The 19,505-nt window shown below is 36.1% G+C and overlaps 1 protein-coding gene across 13 annotated transcripts in view; it reads right to left on the bottom strand.

Moving 5' to 3' along the window:
- Positions 1-208: 208 nt before the first annotated feature.
- Positions 209-19,505, bottom strand: part of LOC121320501 (inositol polyphosphate-4-phosphatase type I A-like) — a 105,757-nt gene continuing 86,460 nt past the window's right edge. For 9 of the 13 annotated variants that reach the window (XM_041258873.1, XM_041258878.1, XM_041258881.1 and 6 more), the window contains 8 exons: positions 18,847-19,019; positions 10,125-10,248; positions 9,361-9,487; positions 8,561-8,701; positions 8,001-8,098; positions 6,285-6,397; positions 4,358-4,512; positions 2,218-2,465 (listed from right to left, as the gene is read on the bottom strand). In XM_041258873.1, coding sequence (XP_041114807.1) covers positions 2,285-2,465; positions 4,358-4,512; positions 6,285-6,397; positions 8,001-8,098; positions 8,561-8,701; positions 9,361-9,487; positions 10,125-10,248; positions 18,847-19,019 — 1,112 coding nt within the window. In that variant the 3' untranslated portion in view covers positions 2,218-2,284. Of the gene's footprint in view, positions 475-2,217; positions 2,466-4,357; positions 4,513-6,284; positions 6,398-8,000; positions 8,099-8,560; positions 8,702-9,360; positions 9,488-10,124; positions 10,249-18,846; positions 19,020-19,505 lie in introns of those variants that run through there. The other 4 variants (XM_041258880.1, XM_041258883.1, XM_041258884.1 and 1 more) reach the window with 1 other exon arrangement.

Genomic DNA, 19,505 nt, shown 5'->3' with positions numbered 1-19,505 from the left:
AACATGGAATGAAGAAAAAACAGTTGCATTAACAGTTTATTGTACAGTACACTACTGTTAATTAGGGTTATTTCTTGTCCTACTTAACTGAGTGTGTTGAAGAAGCATGCTTTATCTACTGTATAGACTTGTGTAAACAATGGAGTGGCCTAACTCAGTGAAATCTCTACAAAACTGTTATGTTTGTAAGCTTTGTTGGTTCTACCTGTTGTGTTTTTGTTTTGTTTGTTTTAATATCACTAACTATAATATTTAACAGTGCATTACGCAATCCACAATGTTCTGTTTTATCTTATGTTGAAAAGTTTGGAATTAAAAAAAAAAAAAAAAATGATGTCCTATCAAGTTTCAACTTTCCCATAGGTTCCTTCTGGAGGCCTGTAATGTTTTGGAAATGCCTTCAACTGCAGAGTATTAAAGGCATACTTGCGACATCCAACATTCTTCATGGTGTTTTCTCGGCGACAACCCTCACTGGGGGAAAAACAAGTACAGAGAATGACAGCAGTGAAGAAACAAAATGGCTGTTAGACAATGACAAAATGAACCATTTTAACAAGCACTAAGGACAATGGCGGATGGTCAGAGCTAATGAAACATGGATTGCAAATGCTTCAAGTATTGTAGTAATATTCATTATAATGAAGTAAATCATAAAACATAATTATTGGAAACAAAAAAAGCTGCATGTAATGTTTTTGCCTTGGCAGTTTGTGAAGTAGTAATATACTACATGTAAAAAAAGGTAATGCTAGTTAGTTTCTTTTTTAATTAACAAAATATGTATTTCCTATAGATTCCAAGATTCTGTGAAAACACTTAAAGGAGCTTTAGTTTTAAAAATAGTTCTTTAGTGAAGTTTTGCATATGTTCTTTTACTGTTAATTTAAACGTCTGAGCTCTAAATACACCTCACAGAAATTTTTAATTTGTGGGCCAATGTGGAGCTTCTGCTTTCATGGTACAGTTTGAGTCCCCAAAGGACTCTTCAAGTGACTACAGTATGCATGGACATAATTAGGATTCTCTTGCTAAAGCTGTTGTGCATGGGGAGATTCCTTCAGAACAAATCACAATCTCACTGTTTAATCACTTTGACAACACTTAATTACTAAGATTTCACAAAGTTTCTTTTTAGCACATTTATATGATATGTTATGATTGAGTGTTTCAGCCTATGCCAGGCCTGAAGACTGTCTACACTAAAAATAGTGGATCAGATTATTTTCTGGTGACTTTCCAATTACTCAGCATTAACCATTTCTTCAGTTTATTAAGACAGTTAACATGATACATTTTCTATGGTTCCAAGGACATACACAACCTTACAAAAGCTTTTCTCCATAACAATAGCTCTGTGATTCAACAGACAGTTGAGGGAAATTTAATTTTTACTTCTAGATATTTAATCGTTTACTGAAAATATTGCTGGTAGTCATATCTGCTGCACAACCCTCCATCTCTATTACCCATTTGTAACATCATCACTCTTCCTGGAAACATCTTTAAGTAGCCACTAACCAAACTACTGCCATTACAAACTACAGCTAGAAGCACAATGAAAGCTCTTATAACATAACTTAACATAACTTAATCGTACAGCTTGAAGCCGTTTCTCTTTAAATGCATTATTCTGTGTATGTTTTTGCTATCATTGTCACCTAAAAAAATGTACAAAATTCTGATCTTTTATCTTGGTTTGTTCTTCACAAAAAATAGCAATAAATGCACATTATTTTACGATAGGCAAATAAATGCTTACTGATGCACAATGGGAAGATCTAATCCTGATATTAAAATCTCAAATCTCTGTTGTCAAAATACAAGTTTAGAAAGTACACAAATTAAAAATAGTATTACAAGCTTGGTAAGGCTCTTGCCATAAGAAACAACGTATAAGGAAGACTTAATAAAAACAGACAGTAGAGCGTAAGACACAAAGGGACGAGAATTAGAAAGAAATGGAAAAAGGAAAATGTCTTCTAAATCCTTAATTTATGTATTCACTAGAACTACGAGGTACTGGGAATGTTTTTTTATTTTATTTTTTATAACAGTGATAAACAATATTAATATTTTTAATATAACTTATTTAATAATATTTGATAAAATAATTTAATGTCTATTTACATTTACGTATTATACAATTGAATTTTTGTATTTCTTATATTGTTTTTTTTTGTTCGTTTTTTAATAACAGTAAGGCATTATATTTTATGGCAGGCATCTGAAGTGCACATTCCTCTGTCCACTTGCTAATACACTTTTCGTTCTTCTCTTCACTTCACTTGAAACGCATTTTAGCCAGCAGGTAGGCTACGCTCAGAAACAGCCACACAACAAGTAAATTGGGGCTCAGTGCTAATAAAGGGATAGAGTAGAGGAGGCTGGGGTCTAGCCTGAAATCACGGATGGGCAACAGACCACTCAAGTTCTTCTGCGTGACTACCTCCCGTGTTCCAATGCTGTGAAAAAGGAGAAGTTGGGAGGGGGAAGAAGCATAAGAGGAATGGGACAAAGACCAAATGCCAGGGCAAGATTGTCATGGAAATAATACCAACAGAAGAGGTTAAAAGAAAGAACCAGGAACAGGGGAGGAAGGCACATTGAGATGGTGTAGAGGTCAAAATAAACCAATCAACAACAAAGACAAAAAAAAATGATCATGGAAAGCAAAACAAAACCAAAGCATAAATTATAAAACCATCAACAAAAAGAGAGAGAGGAAGATAAAAAAGAAGAGAAACATAAGAGAAATTTTCTGTAGTTTTTTGAAAAAAAAGAAAAAACAGGTAAGAAACAGCAATGGTTTTTCATGTTCAGTACATTGTTTCTCAAGCAGTGTGCCATGCTGCACTTCCATGCTTTCACATGCTAGATAAGTGAGCAACTAGAAAAAAGCTGAACAACATGAACAACCATCGTAGATTTCACCCTTTCTCATCCAAAGTACTAAAAACCACATAACTTGGTGCACTTTGTAACTAACTTGACCATACTAGTATAGTTTATAATGATTTAAATGTATGGTAAACAACAGCAGTCAATTTAAGCAAATACATTCAGTTATAAGTTGGGTTTTGGAGAATTTGAATCCAGCTGCTAACATTTAAAATTAGGAGCTGGGTACTTTAGCACCCATTAACTATCGTACTTCAGAAGAGGAGGAGCAAATCAGACAGAAACATGTAGAAAGGACACGAGAGTTGAACACTAGAACATTTGTGACAACACACAAAAGTATGCTTAACAAAAATGAAAGTCAACAAGGACCAAACAAGATTGTACTACACACAGTCTTCAGGTCTTTCCTTTCTTAGTGGACATTTTGAAAGTAATCAGAAGATGTTTATGCCAGTAGTAAAGATTTGATTGTACTTTGACTATTTTTCAGAAAGCAGCTCTTAAACAAGACACAATGAACGAAAAATGCTTATTTGACAGGTATGAGCGACATTTGTAGTATTATGAAACATTCCTGCTGCCAAATTGCTGGACAAATAGCAAGCAGTGTTATTGCTAGAAAATAATAAGCATAAGGAACAAGTGCTAACTGCAGAGAGATTCTTCATAATATAAATTGTGTGTGTGAGTCGTTTAGCATCTGGGATGCATAAATCAGTGTTTCATAAACCTGAGATCCTTCAAAGCTGTAAATCTTAACGCTCTCATTTTGTATAGATTTTAACAGAAACAACAGCAGAAACATTCCTCCACCAGTGGAAAGATAATTCATAACGGGGAATACCCTAGGAATATTATTACGAGTTTCTGACCAGAAAGCAGGCACTACCAAATAGAGGCTATGGGGGAATTTTGAAAGTGATCCCATTCCATCCTTCCCAGCTAATTTTGCTATCAGATAAGTGGTGTTTTAACATAGGGAACATAAAATATAATCGATACATAAATAAATCATTTTGGGTGAATAAGCCTCTACACACTCAGATCCATGATAAACTTTTTTTTCCCTAAATAATTCTAAACGTCAATCATTTTTGTTTGCAACTAAACAACATTATCTTGCACTTCAATGTATATCAGAATATCATTTTTAAGAATGTCACAAAATCCATCTGATGCCAATATATCTGTTCATAGTTCACTGATGAAAAGCTAGCATAGTCATAAGTAAAGAAATAAGCTTGCAAAGATAGAAAGACAGGTAGAAAAATATATGCCAGTCGATTGATTAGAAAATATATATATATATATAGTATTGTATTTATTTATTTATTTATTTACTAGTTGTGTGGAAATAATTCTAAGTCAGGCAGGATATTCGTAGTGGGCATGCTACTTCCTTCTGTAGTTGGCACTGTCCCATATTAAGAGAACCAGGCAGTGTGATACCTACCTCCTCATACAATCCAAGGCCTGTGTAAAGACCTGGGGTGCCATCCCGTGCTCGTGTTGCAGGATCAGACACTGTTCTAGCGTCACCGACATGGCTGTCCTATCCTTGGCACTTTTACAGCTGGTGAAGCGAACTCCGTTTAGGCGACGACAAATCTAGAAAAAATGGAAGACATACTAACATTCACGGATCTTGCCCTTTGACAAATAAAGGCCTGTAGTGATCTGACATGTGCTTTTTCTTTGGTTTCTGTCGTTGGTTCTTTAGGTTACTTTACTGGGAAAGGATAATTGGCTTTTAGGTTGGCAGTTTGATCAATTCATGTTAGCAGCCTTGAATATTTTATAGTAAGAGTTGTTTGTTAGTATAGTTATATATAATAAATGAGCCCGGTATTCAAAGCTCAGCATGGACCATTGTAAAAAAACTATACTGAGGTAATCTGTTTTAGAACTAGTCATGCTGAATACCTTCATTGTAGCTGAGTTACCAAAAATGGATTTTAAATATGTTGGATCCTATCACAAAACTTTAATGATTGTTTTAAAGAATGTTTTTTTTTAAGGACTGTTTTTTGATTAATACATTTATATTTCCGAGAGGGCTAACTTTTCAAAGCACCATTTAACCAAAGGGTATGTTTTTAATATTCTGTTAAAACAGTCCTTAGTTTTATACTGTGTTACATATTAAAAGCTTCTCTGACTTACTGATATGTACAGTAATCCTTTGGCATGATTCTTGCTGCTTATACTGGGATGTTGAGTTGAACGTATATACCACCCTGTGACGGGGTGCCCAACCCTTGTGTGCATTTTATTGATGTGATGTTGTTGTTGTTATTATTATTATTGTAGTGTATTGTGTTTGTGTGTGGGCGGACGAGAGCCATCCATTATTATAATTTCGAGACCGGTGAAAAGCCGGTTTAGTAAAATGTAGTTGGCAGGGATGACGTTGAATCCACATTACTCGCGGTTCGCTCACTGGATAGCATTCACTCTCATTAGTACTTCTTCTAAACTCCTCTCAACAAACTCCTCGTCTGAGCCAGGAGTGGGTCTTCTATATCGTGGCTGGAGCCTTAATTACCCATTAAACAATGACCTTATTAAGGCTCCAGCCACATTCCCACAAGATATGCAGGATGTGGATTCAACCCCATCCCTGTCAAACACATTATACGAAACGGGATTTTCGCCGGTCTCGAATCTATAATAACGGACTGCTCTCAACCGCCCGCACACAAACACAATAATGACAATACTAATAATTATACTACTACCAACAACAGCATAAATAAAATACACCCAAGGGGTGGGCATCCCGTCACACACCCATGTAGAAACAGGTAATTATTTTGATTTGAGATAGATGTTGCCACCAACACTTGTCAGATTCAAAGTTACCTCAGTCACAGTTTCCATTGGGTTACAAATCACTCAAAAGATATCCTCTGCTTTATAAACTCTGAGTTGCTACTTTACATATGATTTCATGGATGCCCATTCTTCCTGGTAGATTTCACAAAAAACGAACAGCAGGCTATGTCGCAAAATTACACTGAAAGCTTGGTTTCACAAACTGGCACAAACATCCAGTTTTCAGACGAGTTGTCGTGGTGACAAAATTATGCTCTCAAAACATAGTCTTGTGTGCACAGCTAACTTTATATTATGACAAAACACCACTATGAGTCTGTGTTTATCAACTTATACATCTGTAATCAATTTTTTATAATGAACAATAAATTGTATTCTATATTTAAGATCTTTCTGTGTTATGTCACTAATACATAAGCTTCATTGGAAACATGTTTGAGTCTCAACTTGACCTCGTTAAGCAAACCAAGTAAACTAACAGCTGCATTCCAGTAAGCCAGCCAAAGTGACTTGCCAACATTACACTAAAGATATATTTTCTATACCTCAGCTGCTTGCCAAAGGATATCCACATTCTTGTTTTTTCTTGCATGCACATTCTGGCCGAGAAATCTTAATAGTTCTGGCAAGCAAGTCTGGCTGCGCGATCGAGGTAGACCTGAAATAAACAAACAAAAACCTTGTTTAATACTTATTTGAAAAATATTCATTATCACTGTCCTAACAAAACAAAGTTATTATGGGGGTTTTCTGGTCAGACAATGTCAGTCAAAGCATGCGCATAAGATGATGCATATAACAGACAAATTTGATAACCTGTGCAGGTTGATGAAATGTCTGAATACTGATGAGTATCTCCTTTCTCAAACCATAATTCACCTCCATCATGGAGGCCTGTACTGTCAGTAATTCTGAGTTGGCATAATCATCAGAACATGACCAGGAACAGAAGCACTTTGATTTTTACAGAAAACGATGCTCTTTTGTGTACATACAATAGGATCTGGATATCACATGCTAGAGCAAATTTCTTTTTTTTTTCTCTCTTTTTAAAATTTGTTCTGTTATTTCAGTGATAACTACAGGACGCATAAAAAATATAAAAATGTCTCCAAGTAGACTTAATGCATCCTTTATAACTATTATGGGATATTCAATGCTTTGGACTTTTCTTTTTTAAAGTCAATTATGTTCTACTTCCCAACTGTACAATCATATTATATAATCTGGGTTAAGTTGTGTATTGGTTGTTTTACACATTGAAAAATATGAATTACGCAGGATATTTAAATTGAATGCATCAAGACTATGCATAGCAAGTTTTCAATTTAAAAAAATCCATGTACTTCATGTTTGTAACTTATGAATAAGTAACTGGATTCTTGATCTTCAAGATTTCTCAGAGCTGTCTTAGTCCCCCTTAACCAACCTACCAATTTACCTATATGTCAACCAAATTTTTGGAAGGTAAACCTATGTAATAATCACAACGTTCTGTGTTTTGAGAGGGTTGGCATGCTTTACATTGCCATAGCAAGGCAATCAATAAGGAATTATCATTTCTTTATTTGCATTAGTGCAGTATCGGTCTGCACCCTTTCTTTTTTTTTTTTTTACCATTTTTGCCTTTATTTTAGGGAGAGTGTCTGTCAACTTGGAAAGCACAAGAGACCGAGAGGAAGTTTGAAAGAAAAAAAACGGCAACAGTCTAGTGCTAGTGGGAGGAGACTCAGTGAACACAATAGCTAACTATGTCAAGAGTAGCAGCTTTTCGGATTATAATAGTATTGATATTATTAAGGTAGGACTAACTGGTTGCAGAAATGGTTTGTTACTTCACTGCCTGGGACTCTCATACTTGTGTTAAAGGGAAGGAAGGAAATCCTGATGCAATAGTTCCAATCTGCCTCATGACAGGTAATATGTATCTTTTTTTTGTTTGTTTTATTACTATATTTATTATAGACAACAGTCTACTTCAGATTTTAATTATTTGGGGTCTGGTTCTGTTAGCTTTTTAAGATAATATCTTACATTTATCCATAACTTTAAAACAATCAATTGTGGTAAATTTACTGTAAAATTAAGTAACAAACATTTTGATTATGCCTTTCTCAATTGAAGAATTCTACATTACTTTTGTATTTCTACACATTTATTTTAGCATTCTACAAAAAAATCCTCTTCAATGACAATCTTAAGACTACATAAGAGGTTAAGGCCATTTGTAACAATGCAATTATGTGCTGAACTATACTTACAATCTTCAGGCAAAACTTCTTTAAACTGCTCATAATAGGAATTCAAGCGAGCTAAACTTTCCATGTTAATGAGTTCTTGTAATGATGTGTCTCCAAACCTATGGTAAAAAAGAAATATAATAAAAACAAAACATTGACATAATAAGATAGACAGTCACACGATGTCACTGTTATAGATATGTCAGAAAACATCATCCTACAGACATCTTTTTCAGGGATTATTCCCTGCCAGTTGTGTGGAATCAGTTTCTTTTTGTGCAGCAAACAAAAGGTTAAGGGTATTTTTTTTCACATTTACTGTTTCATTTCTCTCTTTTGTATATACATTGAGAGTTGCTGACATCCCAATCACATACATAAAAAAAATAAAACCAATGGTAGAGACTTCATTTCATTCAAATTATGATACTCATGACTCCAAGCAATAAACCACGAACCATTAAAGCCACTACAGTTCAATTAATATGATAAGGGGGTTGGAAATAAAGGACAAATAATATAGCTAAAAACATAATCCAACCACAATATCCCAGATAAAATCCAAAGCAATTTCAACATACTTTTCTGCAAGTGTTTGCTGCTCATTGATTCCCACATTGAAGAGAACAGGCTGGACTCGTAGCAGCATGCCGTTCTGGATTTCTCTGGGAAGTGCATCAAACATTGTGCCAGGCAGAGGGATCCTCACATTAAATCCATCACTAAAACCAGTAGTAAATGTTTATTTAAGAAAACCTGCAGGCTGATATGTATTCCAGAGTAATAAAGATAATAAAGTTAATGAACAACACTAGTAATGGAACTTAACTGAAAAAAATGTATGCCTTAACTCAAAGTCCTCTCTCTCTAAACCCAGAAACCTAACTCACATGAACTCAATGTGACAGTATTAGGCGACAGGTTAATGTTGTGATCACCAATATAGCATTCAGTGTTTACATAACCCAGCAAATATGAAGAAGTCTCAAATGGTGAGTAGTATCTATAACACTGAATAAAATGAAGTTGGCATCTCAAATGGTTTATGAGAGATTAGCAGTTGAAGTAGTGGGGGTATAACAGTGGGATGCTAAATAATTCAAGTAACAGGTAACATTTCATATAAAAGAAAACAAGAACGTGCACTTCTGTGCAGTTTTGTTCAACCACGCTTTCCACTTTGAACACTTCAATTTGGGAATTATTTTACATTTTGCCACAAAGGTGTGTGAATTGCAAATGTACACAAAAGGCATTTGTACATGCTTAAATGGTAACATATTAGTTGAATTCTCCAAAATACTGCAGTTCCACTAGCAAAAGAGAAAATACCTTTCTTGGTGGAAGTTTCACATTAGTAAATCACTAGATGGTACTGTACCGATTTCCTGTGATAACTGGCAACATATCCGGAGATGATGCTGAAGTTGCCTGTGTAACCTTGAAGGTCACGTTCCTCAAATCCAGAATTCCTATGCTCATGTCTTCTAGCATGGACAGCTCTTCTCCTGAACACAAACATACAAATATTTATACATGTAGTATTCAGCCATTTATATTGGTATTTGTGGTCAATTTCCTACAGTGCATACCCTATTGTAACAATCTGAAGAATGAAGATATATCACTGGAGTACAGTAGATAGCAGTTTTACACAGAGATCTAACCTGTTTATGTTTGCTTTTGTTTTGGGTACTTAAAAGTGACAGTATTCATGACACATGATTTGCTGAATATGTTGAAAGCAGCACTTCAGAAACCCCAGTAAACATTTGCGTGTATGGGGTTAGTAAAAACTATAGTGAAGTGTTTTGTATATAAAAACAGATACAATGAGATACATGTTGTATGTTTTGCTTTCAAACATGTATGGTCTCTATGATATAGCATCTATAGTCACAAGACTTTAATATGGCAGCCATATTGTATAAGAGCATAAGTAAATGTACAATTTGGTGAAAGTGTTTTAGAAACACATCAGTAATGCTACAAAACTAACAAGAAACAACTTCAGGTTTAATTTCCAGATTTAATTTACTTTCATAAAATGCCTGCACTGTGCACCATGGAGTAAAATAACATAATAAAGCAGGGAGCCTTTTCTTAAAGCTTATATAATATTAGTATTTTATGTTTTTCTTTTACCATATGTACTAAGAAGACTTTCAAACTGTGCCAACAGGCCAATGGTGTAGAGCTGACGCAGGAAGCCATCATCGTGAAGGCAGTTCCTCAACTTGATTATAAATCCACAAATCAGGGCTGTGAGCTGGAATGTAAAAAAAGCACGTTAAGTTCCCATAAGTGAACGCTTAAAAGTAAATGTTGTTCCTGGGCTGAGGATGAGGCCAGATTGAAGCAGGTGTTCCCTTAGTAGATTGGCAATGGGATGCTGTAACCACTTTAGCTCCAGGTACGTCAAATGCAAGTGCAGTACCTGTGCATGTCAAGGTTTGCTATTCATTCTACAAGGGTGTTTTTTTTTTCCAGTCTGGTCTCTTAGTATGCATGCTGAAAGGCACTGTTAGTACTATGAATTGTGTTTTAAAATCTGGGGGGCCGAGAGGAGGGGGGGGGGGGGATTGTATTCGTCAGGTGACTAATATCCAATTGCATTTCACACAAAGATCCTTATTGATCTGTGAACAAACTGAGAAGAGATGGAGATACAGCAACAAATCATAAACGATCTAAAAGTATATACAGGTTCACTCCACTTATAATGGATCCTGTTAGAACGAACTTTCGTTTACAACCTACTGAGGAGGCACGTCCCTGCCAAACAACATGGGCTTTTGTGACATAGTGCAGGAAAAACAGTAGCTGTTTAATTTTATTCTATGTTTTTGTTGGCACAGCCGTTGTACAGTTTAAAATGTATAACAAACACAATTTTAATTACATTTTGTGCAAATATTAAATTTGTAAAATGGTACTAATTACTACATTGTACAGCCCACAGGGGTACATTTTGTATAAATAATAAGATCCCATTCTTTGGCAGTTAAGCTTTCTTGTATTGTTTATATTTAAAGTACTTTTAAGTTGGCAGTTACATACAGCATTTCAAACTGTGTTTACTTTGTACTTTGTTTATGAAGTACTGGTTTCCATTGTCCCTTGGAGCCTGTTATAAGTAGAGTGCACCTGCCTGGAAAAAAATGTTTTGGGGTTTGGCAGTGACAGGGTTAATTTCAGTAAAAGTGCTATTTAAAACTTAAATTCTTGTCTCTGTATCAAAGGGGCTGGAACCTGAAAATACGTAAATTGTGGTACAGGCACAAGAATTGAAGTTTTAAATAGCACTTTTGTGATGTTTTTATTATTACAGAAATTAAAGTAATGAAAACAAAACAAAACATAAAAATTCTCACACAGAGAACTAACTGAACTTTGTACCATCCTTAAACTACCAAACTGGACAGCTACGCTGTTTACCAGTGACAAAACATTAACGTTACAACACAAACAAAAAGGTTTACTTACACTCTACCTTTTGTAGAGTCTCTTCACAATGACAGACTGGAGATTACCCTGAACAAACGTTTCTTTTATGAATCTGCCTACTAATCCCAGGCAGGTGAAACTAATTAAATAAATAATTACAAACAGCCACCCACACATTTCTCTGGCAGGGACAGAAATTAACCCTATCCCTGCCAAACCCCAACACATTTCTTCCAGGCAGGGATCCACCCTGCCACTATATTTGACACAGAAATGGAATTTCAAGCAGCAGCATTGACACGCTATTTTTAATACTTACACAAAAACTAAATAAATAAAAGAAACATCTAGCTCTATTCGAGCAATAACTAAAACACACAGGGACCTAACTAACAACAGGACAGCTAAGCTGTTGTGAACACAAAAAACAAAAACAACGTTTTTCACCCATCCAAAAGGTTTTTACACTACCTTTCTTTACGCTTGAGCACACTACTAAGCGGGCTTCTGTACACACCAGCCGCCCCGAGCGGGCTGCTTCCTTTATAGACTGTGCACGTGGTTCTAATTTTCAATGGTAGCCAGGTGCAGGTGACAATTAATAAAACTATTAACACAACAATAAACAATTGAACAAATACACATTTTATGCAGGGAGGATATTAACCCTCTCCCCGCTGTGTTACATTATATATAGAACAGTATATACAGTACAGTATACAGTGTACATATACAGTGCCTATAGAAAGTTTACACCCCATTGACCTTTTTGCACATTTTGTTGTGTCAGTGCCTCAGAGTTTCATGCATTTAAATGAAGATTTTTTCCACTTATCCACACACCGTACTCCACATTGTTAAGAGGAGAAAAGTTTTTATTGAGAAAAAAATGATATATTAAAAATACAAAACTGAAAGATCATAACTGGATAAGTCTCCACCCCCCTGAGTTAATACTTGGTGGAAGCGCCTTTGGTAGCAATTACAGCTGTGAGTTTGTTGGGATAGGTCTTTACCAACTTTGCACACCTAGATTTGGCAATATTTGACAATTCTTCTTTACAAAACTGTTCAAGCTCTGTCAAGTTCCTTGGGGATCGTTGACAGACAGCAATCCAAGTCATACCAAAAGTTTTCCATTGGATTTAGGTCGGGGCTCTGACTGGGCACCTCAAGGACATTTACCTTTTTGTTCCTTAGCCACTCCAGTGTAGCTTCTGCTGTGTGCTTTGGGTTGTTGTCATGCTGAAAGGTAAACTTCCGTCCCAGTTTCAGCTTTCTTGCAGACGGCAAGGACTTCAAGGACTTTGCTTCATTCATTTTCCCTTCTATCCTGACAAGTGCCCCAGTCCCTGCCGATGAGAAACATCCCCACAACATGATGTTGCCACCACCATGCTTCACAGTAGGGATGGTGTTCTTTGGGTGATGCACTGTGTTGGGTTTGCGCCAAACATAATGCTTTGCATTTAGGCCAAAGTTCAATTTTAGTTTCGTCAGACCACAAAACTTTGTCACATGGCTACAGAATCTCCCGAGTGTTTTTTGCATATTTCAAAATGGGATTCAAGGTGGGCTTTCTTGAGTAATGGCTTCCTTCTTGCCACCCTACCATACAGGCTACATTTGTGGAGTGCTTGTGAAATTGTTGTTACATGCACACTTTGACCAGCCTTGGCCATAAAAGCCTGAAGCTCTTGCAAAGTTGCCATTGGCCTCTTGGTAGTCTCTCTGATCAGCCTCCTTCTTGCTTGGTCATCCAGTTAGGAGGGACGGCCTGATCTAGGCTGGGTCTTGGTGGTGTCATACACCTTCCACTTCTTAATAATCGTCTTGATCGTGCTCAAAGGAATATTCAAGGCCTTTGATATTTTTTATACCCCTTCCCTGATCTGTGCCTTTCAACAACTTTGTCCCAGAGTTCTTCTGAAAGCGCCTTTGTGCTCAAGGTTGAGTCTTTGCTTTGAAATGCACTACCCAGCAGAGGGAACCTACAGGAACTGCTGAATCTATCCTGAATCATGTGAATTACTACAATTTAACACAGGTGGAGGCCACTTAACTTGGTGTGTGATTTTGAAGACAAGGGTGGTGGACACTTATCCAATCAAGCCATTTCAGTTTTTATTTTTAATTAATTTTATACAAATTTCTAGAATATTTTTTTCACTTGGAAGTCGTAGGGTAGGATGTGCAGATAAATGGGAAATAGAAAAAAAAAAAACTATTTTAATGCATTTTAATTCCAGGCTATAAGGCAACAAAAGGTGAAAAACTTGAAAGTGTGTGTGTGTGTGTGTGTGTATATATATATATATATATATATATATATATATATATATATATATATATATATATATATATATATATATATATATAGACACACACACACATCATTAGTGATAATGATGATGAAGTGGAACCAAAAGCAGCAGGTGGCTGGGTTTGGTTATAGATCCACATGCAGTCAGTCCTCCATCGTTTGATATACACCCTGCCATGGAACTTAAGTTTGAGTTCTTTACTGGAGTGCTTTCAGCTTTTTTTCTACCTGAGAAGTGAATCGCCTTCCTATGTGATTCCAAAAACAAACAAGCATGTAGGTATGTTACAAGCAAGCTGAACAAAAAGGATAGCTGTTTAAATGTAGTGTATGCTTTTTTTTCTTGTGCTCAATAGTGTTTTTGATTGGTGTAAACCAACTACCATTTATGAATGTGCAGTGGTCACAAAACATTTTGATGCAAGATTCCCCTGTCTTCTGTAAATAAATATTGAACAGCAATCGTTTTCTCAGTACAAGGTTAATGTCCCCTCGGTTCGTATCCCAACCCGCTTATTACCACTTTTTTTTTTTAAACCACTTGCCATTCGCCACAGTAAATTAACTATTTTAATATCACTAGGAACCCTGCTTTTTATCCCCTTTTTAGTCGTCTACCAAAGCTGCGCAGATGAGGTGTACTGTTTTAAATAAATTATTTAACCAATTATACTACCCCTAGATTAATAAACATTGTGTAAACCCTATCAAAAGTGGTACTGGAAGGGCGTTACTTCAGAAGTCACGCCTTCAAAATGCAGGTTAAACTGACTTTGGCTACATAACTAGCCTGATGTATTGTACATAGTTAGCTACAAGCAAAAATGTCTATTCGAAAAAAAAAAAAGACCTGACAGACACTCAGAAACAGGAAATGTATATGTCTCTGTGAAGGAACACCAAAGATTTCACATCAAAACACTACAAAACAATTTGGAATGTGTTCAACGTTAGTATAGGCTAATCATTTTCACTAGCAACAGCTAGCTAAGAAATTGAAAAAAAAAAACAGTAACTAACGTTAGCGTTAAATATAGTAACTGCAGCTGGCTTTGTTGTTCCTGATTTTATTAGATTGTACACATAGCGTTGTTTGAGTTGTTAGCTACAGTAATTATGTTATGTTACAGCAGTAAACTGAAGCTTATGGTGCGGTAAGTGTTTTAGTGGACTGATTTCCGCCTGCACTGATATAATGTCAGCTAAAGTATGCAGCAATTGTTCGCGTTTGTTTGAACTATTCTATACAAATAATTAATTTCTGCTATTGTTTAATTAAACATTCTTTAGAAAAACCTATTTGATGTTACAGTACTGTAATATTAGTGCAATATTGCAATAAAAGACATACAGATATGGATTATATTCAGTTTTCTTTGTTTATATGTACAAGGGTTGAATACGGAGTGCTTAAATGTCCCTTACTTTATTCTGCGTGGTGGCGCCACGAGACCCTGTTTATATCCCAACCCGCATAATATCCCCAAATAACTCTGCACGGTAATGGGGATATTAAGCGGGTTAGACTGTATTTTTGCGAATCTCCAAGTTCAAAAGGGCCACCTGCTTACAAGACTGGAGCCATTTGATCAGAGAGACATCAATGGATTTGGTCAACTCGGGACGGCACATAGCCATTGATGAGGCATTTGTAATGTGGAAAGCAGGCCTTAATTTTCATCAATACATAAAAACAGTTCTGCATGTTGGAATCAAGCTGTTCTGCCTGTGTCCCAGTGTTCAAAGGCTGAGGGGTTACAACTGGAATTTCCAAATATACATCGGTCAGGATAAATATGTCTCACATTATCAAGTGGCAAGGAAACACAGCATATCTGAAAGACTTGTGGTGTATTTGGCAGATTATGTACTGAAGGGTGTCACATTATTGTTGACAACTGGTAGATGTCTTCCATATGTCTTGCATCATTCTTGCTTACCCAAAATACGCACATCACTGGGACTATTCGATCCAACAGAGTACCAAAGGAAGTTGTACAAGAATAACACAGGACAGGCATGTTTAGTTAGAAACAATGATTTGCTGTTGGTTAGATGGCAGGATAAAGCAGATGTAAATGTACTGACTACCAAGTATGCAGCAGGATTTGTACAAAACACCTGTGAAGTTGGAGCAAATATATTTTATGAGAAGTGCTATACCAGCTTGGTACAGTTCTGGATATGAGGCTCTGATGCAACTTTCTACAGCAAGCAGATCAGTTGCATTAACTGGTAGCCATGTACATTCATTAACATTCATTAAGGACACTGATACTTTCATCAGTAAGATACTGTATTAATTTCCTATTGTGTTTTCTTAGTGATACATAAACAATGATCATATGAAGCATTTCATAAATAGGTATTCAGGTTTGCAGTCTGAAGTACTCATACAGGCAACGTACTACGGGTGAGTCGCAAACAAACTCTTTATTTAATTGTAAATAATAAACAAAACAAACAAAACACATTAACAAAATAACAGGCACAAGGGCCAAAACAAAAGGTCTATACAAAACTCACAAACACAAAACACACAAACACAAAACACACATGGACGAACAGCCAGCACAAACCCAGTGTTCATGCTAGGCCGCTCCATTGCGCCATCGCCCCCATTAAATACAAAATGTTCCCCTGAATTTCTCTTAATGCGCCCATGTGTCCCTCTTCCAGACCAGACGCAGATACAATACCAATACGCAGTAAATTGATGCATTTTGTATTAACATGACATGTTTGACTACAGGCTAATCTTTTTTCTTGTTTGTTTACACTTGTTTTCATAATTAAACTCCTGTGCCATTATTCTCCAGTCCAGTAGAATGCACGCACACCCTCCCTGGTTACAGTCAGTTTCACAGTAAAGCCTGGATGACAATATCAGGCTTATTAACAACACAGCCTGGCACAAATATAAAACTTTGTATCTCTATTACACCTGACCATTACTTCTGGAAGAATAAGTAATCAGCTTCGGCAGTGACTGTTGAAATGTAGGCCATTATGTTTCTGCTTAAAAATACTGTGAAATTCACCTGCTGTAGACTTATCTGCTAGACAAAATATCTGTCTGTTTGGAGATATGGAGTGACCTAGCAAGTGAATGGGAGACTTGTGTACTACAGTACAGTTTATAGACAAAGTGCAGTAGAAACAAAAATCGCATCATTGAATAAAAAAAATAAATAAAAAAAAGCAGCCTACTGTAATGTTAAAGTACATGAAATTTGTCTTTTCTATGACAAAAAAATGTTAAAATTCAGGGCCCAATAATTCAGTATGTGTTAAGCACCAACTGTCTATTGGCCATTTTGCCAATAGGCCTATAACGGCATGATATATATATAAACACATAGTGTTTGTGATTCTATACAGCACTCTATGTATGCCTACAATACATCTTGCATTGAGAAAACACCATCAGAATCAGAAGAAGGAAATTACTATGTAATGCGCAGTCACGGTTTTGGTAAGTAGCATTTTCAAAGCTATAGCATTATGTGCAGTATTAAAATATGTTAAAATATAGCAAATCCACAAAACCAACAAAATTGTATATTTGACATTTTATTTTTTAGTGTTCTGTGTAACATGCGCCATCGTTTAACCTTGAAGAAAAATAAATACAGTAACTGCAGCAGATATTTACAAGCCGTTACTTCTGGTGTAAGAGTAAGAGTTTTTAGCTTTTAATCCAGTGAAAAAATATGGATTGTTGGCTCAATACTAGTACATTACTAGCAAAGGGCGATCAAGATGAAATACCGTCAGAATAAAAATGCCAAAAATGTCTTGCAACTGAAGCTCTCTTAAACTTCCCTGCCATCATCAGTGATTTTTGTGGTAACAAACAGGGACATCCATCACACTGGTACTAGGTAAGCGTTTTATTATGATTTTTTAATTTGCATCAGCACTGTACGTTTTAGTCACCAAGAATTAAAAAATGCCAATAACATGTTTTCATAATGAGGTCAGCTGTAGAGATGTGTGGATAGTGAACTTTTCTTCGCCTGCTTTTCTGTAATTGTATTATCAATAAAAATGAATGATTGGCATTTGCTATCAAGGAATAGCCCTAGGTCATTTCTGAGTGATTGAGGCTAGCATGGAGGATTTATTGATTTTACTTAATCGGTAATTACAATAAAATGATGTTGATGTTTCCAACAACTAGAAACCTGTTTGAGGGACTATTTTTATCCAAAAGTAAATATTATATATATTTTTTCCTTCATAATACTGTCACTTTTATAACTGTATCCATCACTCACTCCAAGGCTTGTGCGTTGTTGTATCATGTTATTGTACAGACCTTTTTTTCTGTTTTCATTTTATTATGACTCTCTCAGATGGGGACACGCAGTGGACTATATTTTTTGGAAAGGGGTATGCAGCTTAAAGACTGAAAACCCCTGTTGTAAACGATTTGGTACAATGAATATCCTTTACTCAGTGATACACCAGCATCACTGTGACACATTTCCCAATATGTTCCCCAAAAGTGACAGCGAGTTTTGTGGAGACACCTTGGTTATATCTACAGCTTTATTTTTTGTTCTTGAGAAACAAAAAGTCAGTAAACTTTGTTGGCATATTTAAAACAAACTAAAATAAGAAATGGTGGTTCGTTCTGAATCAAACATACTGATCCCCTCTCTGAAGAAAATGTCCCCCTAAAAATTTGAGAGGAGGCCACACTGACCCTCAGTCTGTAAGTCCTGGAGCAAACACTGACATACCCTCTCTCCAGCACCAACATTAACTTCAAAACACTAACCCTCTCTAACACGCGTGAACACCTTATTCGTACACCTGGGGCTAATTAATTTTTTAATCACTTATTCAAGTCACGGTTCCAGCCACATTGCCACCTGTTTTTGCAGGGAAGATTTTAACTCCCTCCCTGCCACCCAATATTCCACACACCCCAATGCTTCAGAAGGACTTTTGCCCTGTCACACAGGGCTATGAAGCTCTGTTGCTGTTCACATCAACTGACTGTGGATGTCCAGTGTTGTCAATACTCTCAATAGTATTACAGTACATTCATCACTAATAATTAAGTATATAATTAAACACTGCACTTACTGTCTGACAAAAGACAACATCTCTCCGGTACTGAAGACTCAGGTCCATAGCTACTGTTGGGGCAGTGTCTTGCATTAGCAGGAATACCATAGCTTTTTTAGCTTTATCACTCATCATAGCTACACAGTCTGTGAGAGTCGTTAGCAACGGATAAAGGGCCTCGCTCCATTCTCCTGGGGAAACAGGGTCAGTTCTATTAAAGGTACTGTATAATATATATGATCCCTTTAATAAAATGTAATTAGTTATGCCAATAAAAAAAAACAAAAAAAAAAACAACAACTTTATAAGCCACACTCGTTTCCTTAGAAAATCTGTTTAATGCAGCACTGCAGAAAAAACACTTGGTGGCCTTGTCAATATGTTGATTGCTACTTACATATAAAACAATATACAAATAACTGTATTACCATTGTCCTATTTTAAAGAACTTACCTTTATATAAACCTGTACTTCAATCTTTTAAATTTGCTTTTGTCTATGTTGAAATAATACCAAACTTTATGGTTTGCATGAGGATATCTGTAAATGATATGATCTTGTAAACTACTGGCGTTCAGAAAAGAAACAGATCTTGCTTGTCGGATAAAATTAGCAGAAGCTCTGCATTGCATCGTGGCTGCATTGCTGCACATTATGTCATGTTTCCAAGCAGAGGC

This window comes from Polyodon spathula, chromosome 9, assembly GCF_017654505.1.
Source record: "Polyodon spathula isolate WHYD16114869_AA chromosome 9, ASM1765450v1, whole genome shotgun sequence".
Taxonomy (NCBI): Eukaryota; Metazoa; Chordata; class Actinopteri; order Acipenseriformes; family Polyodontidae; genus Polyodon; species Polyodon spathula.
This window is presented reverse-complemented; position numbering and strand designations above follow the sequence as displayed.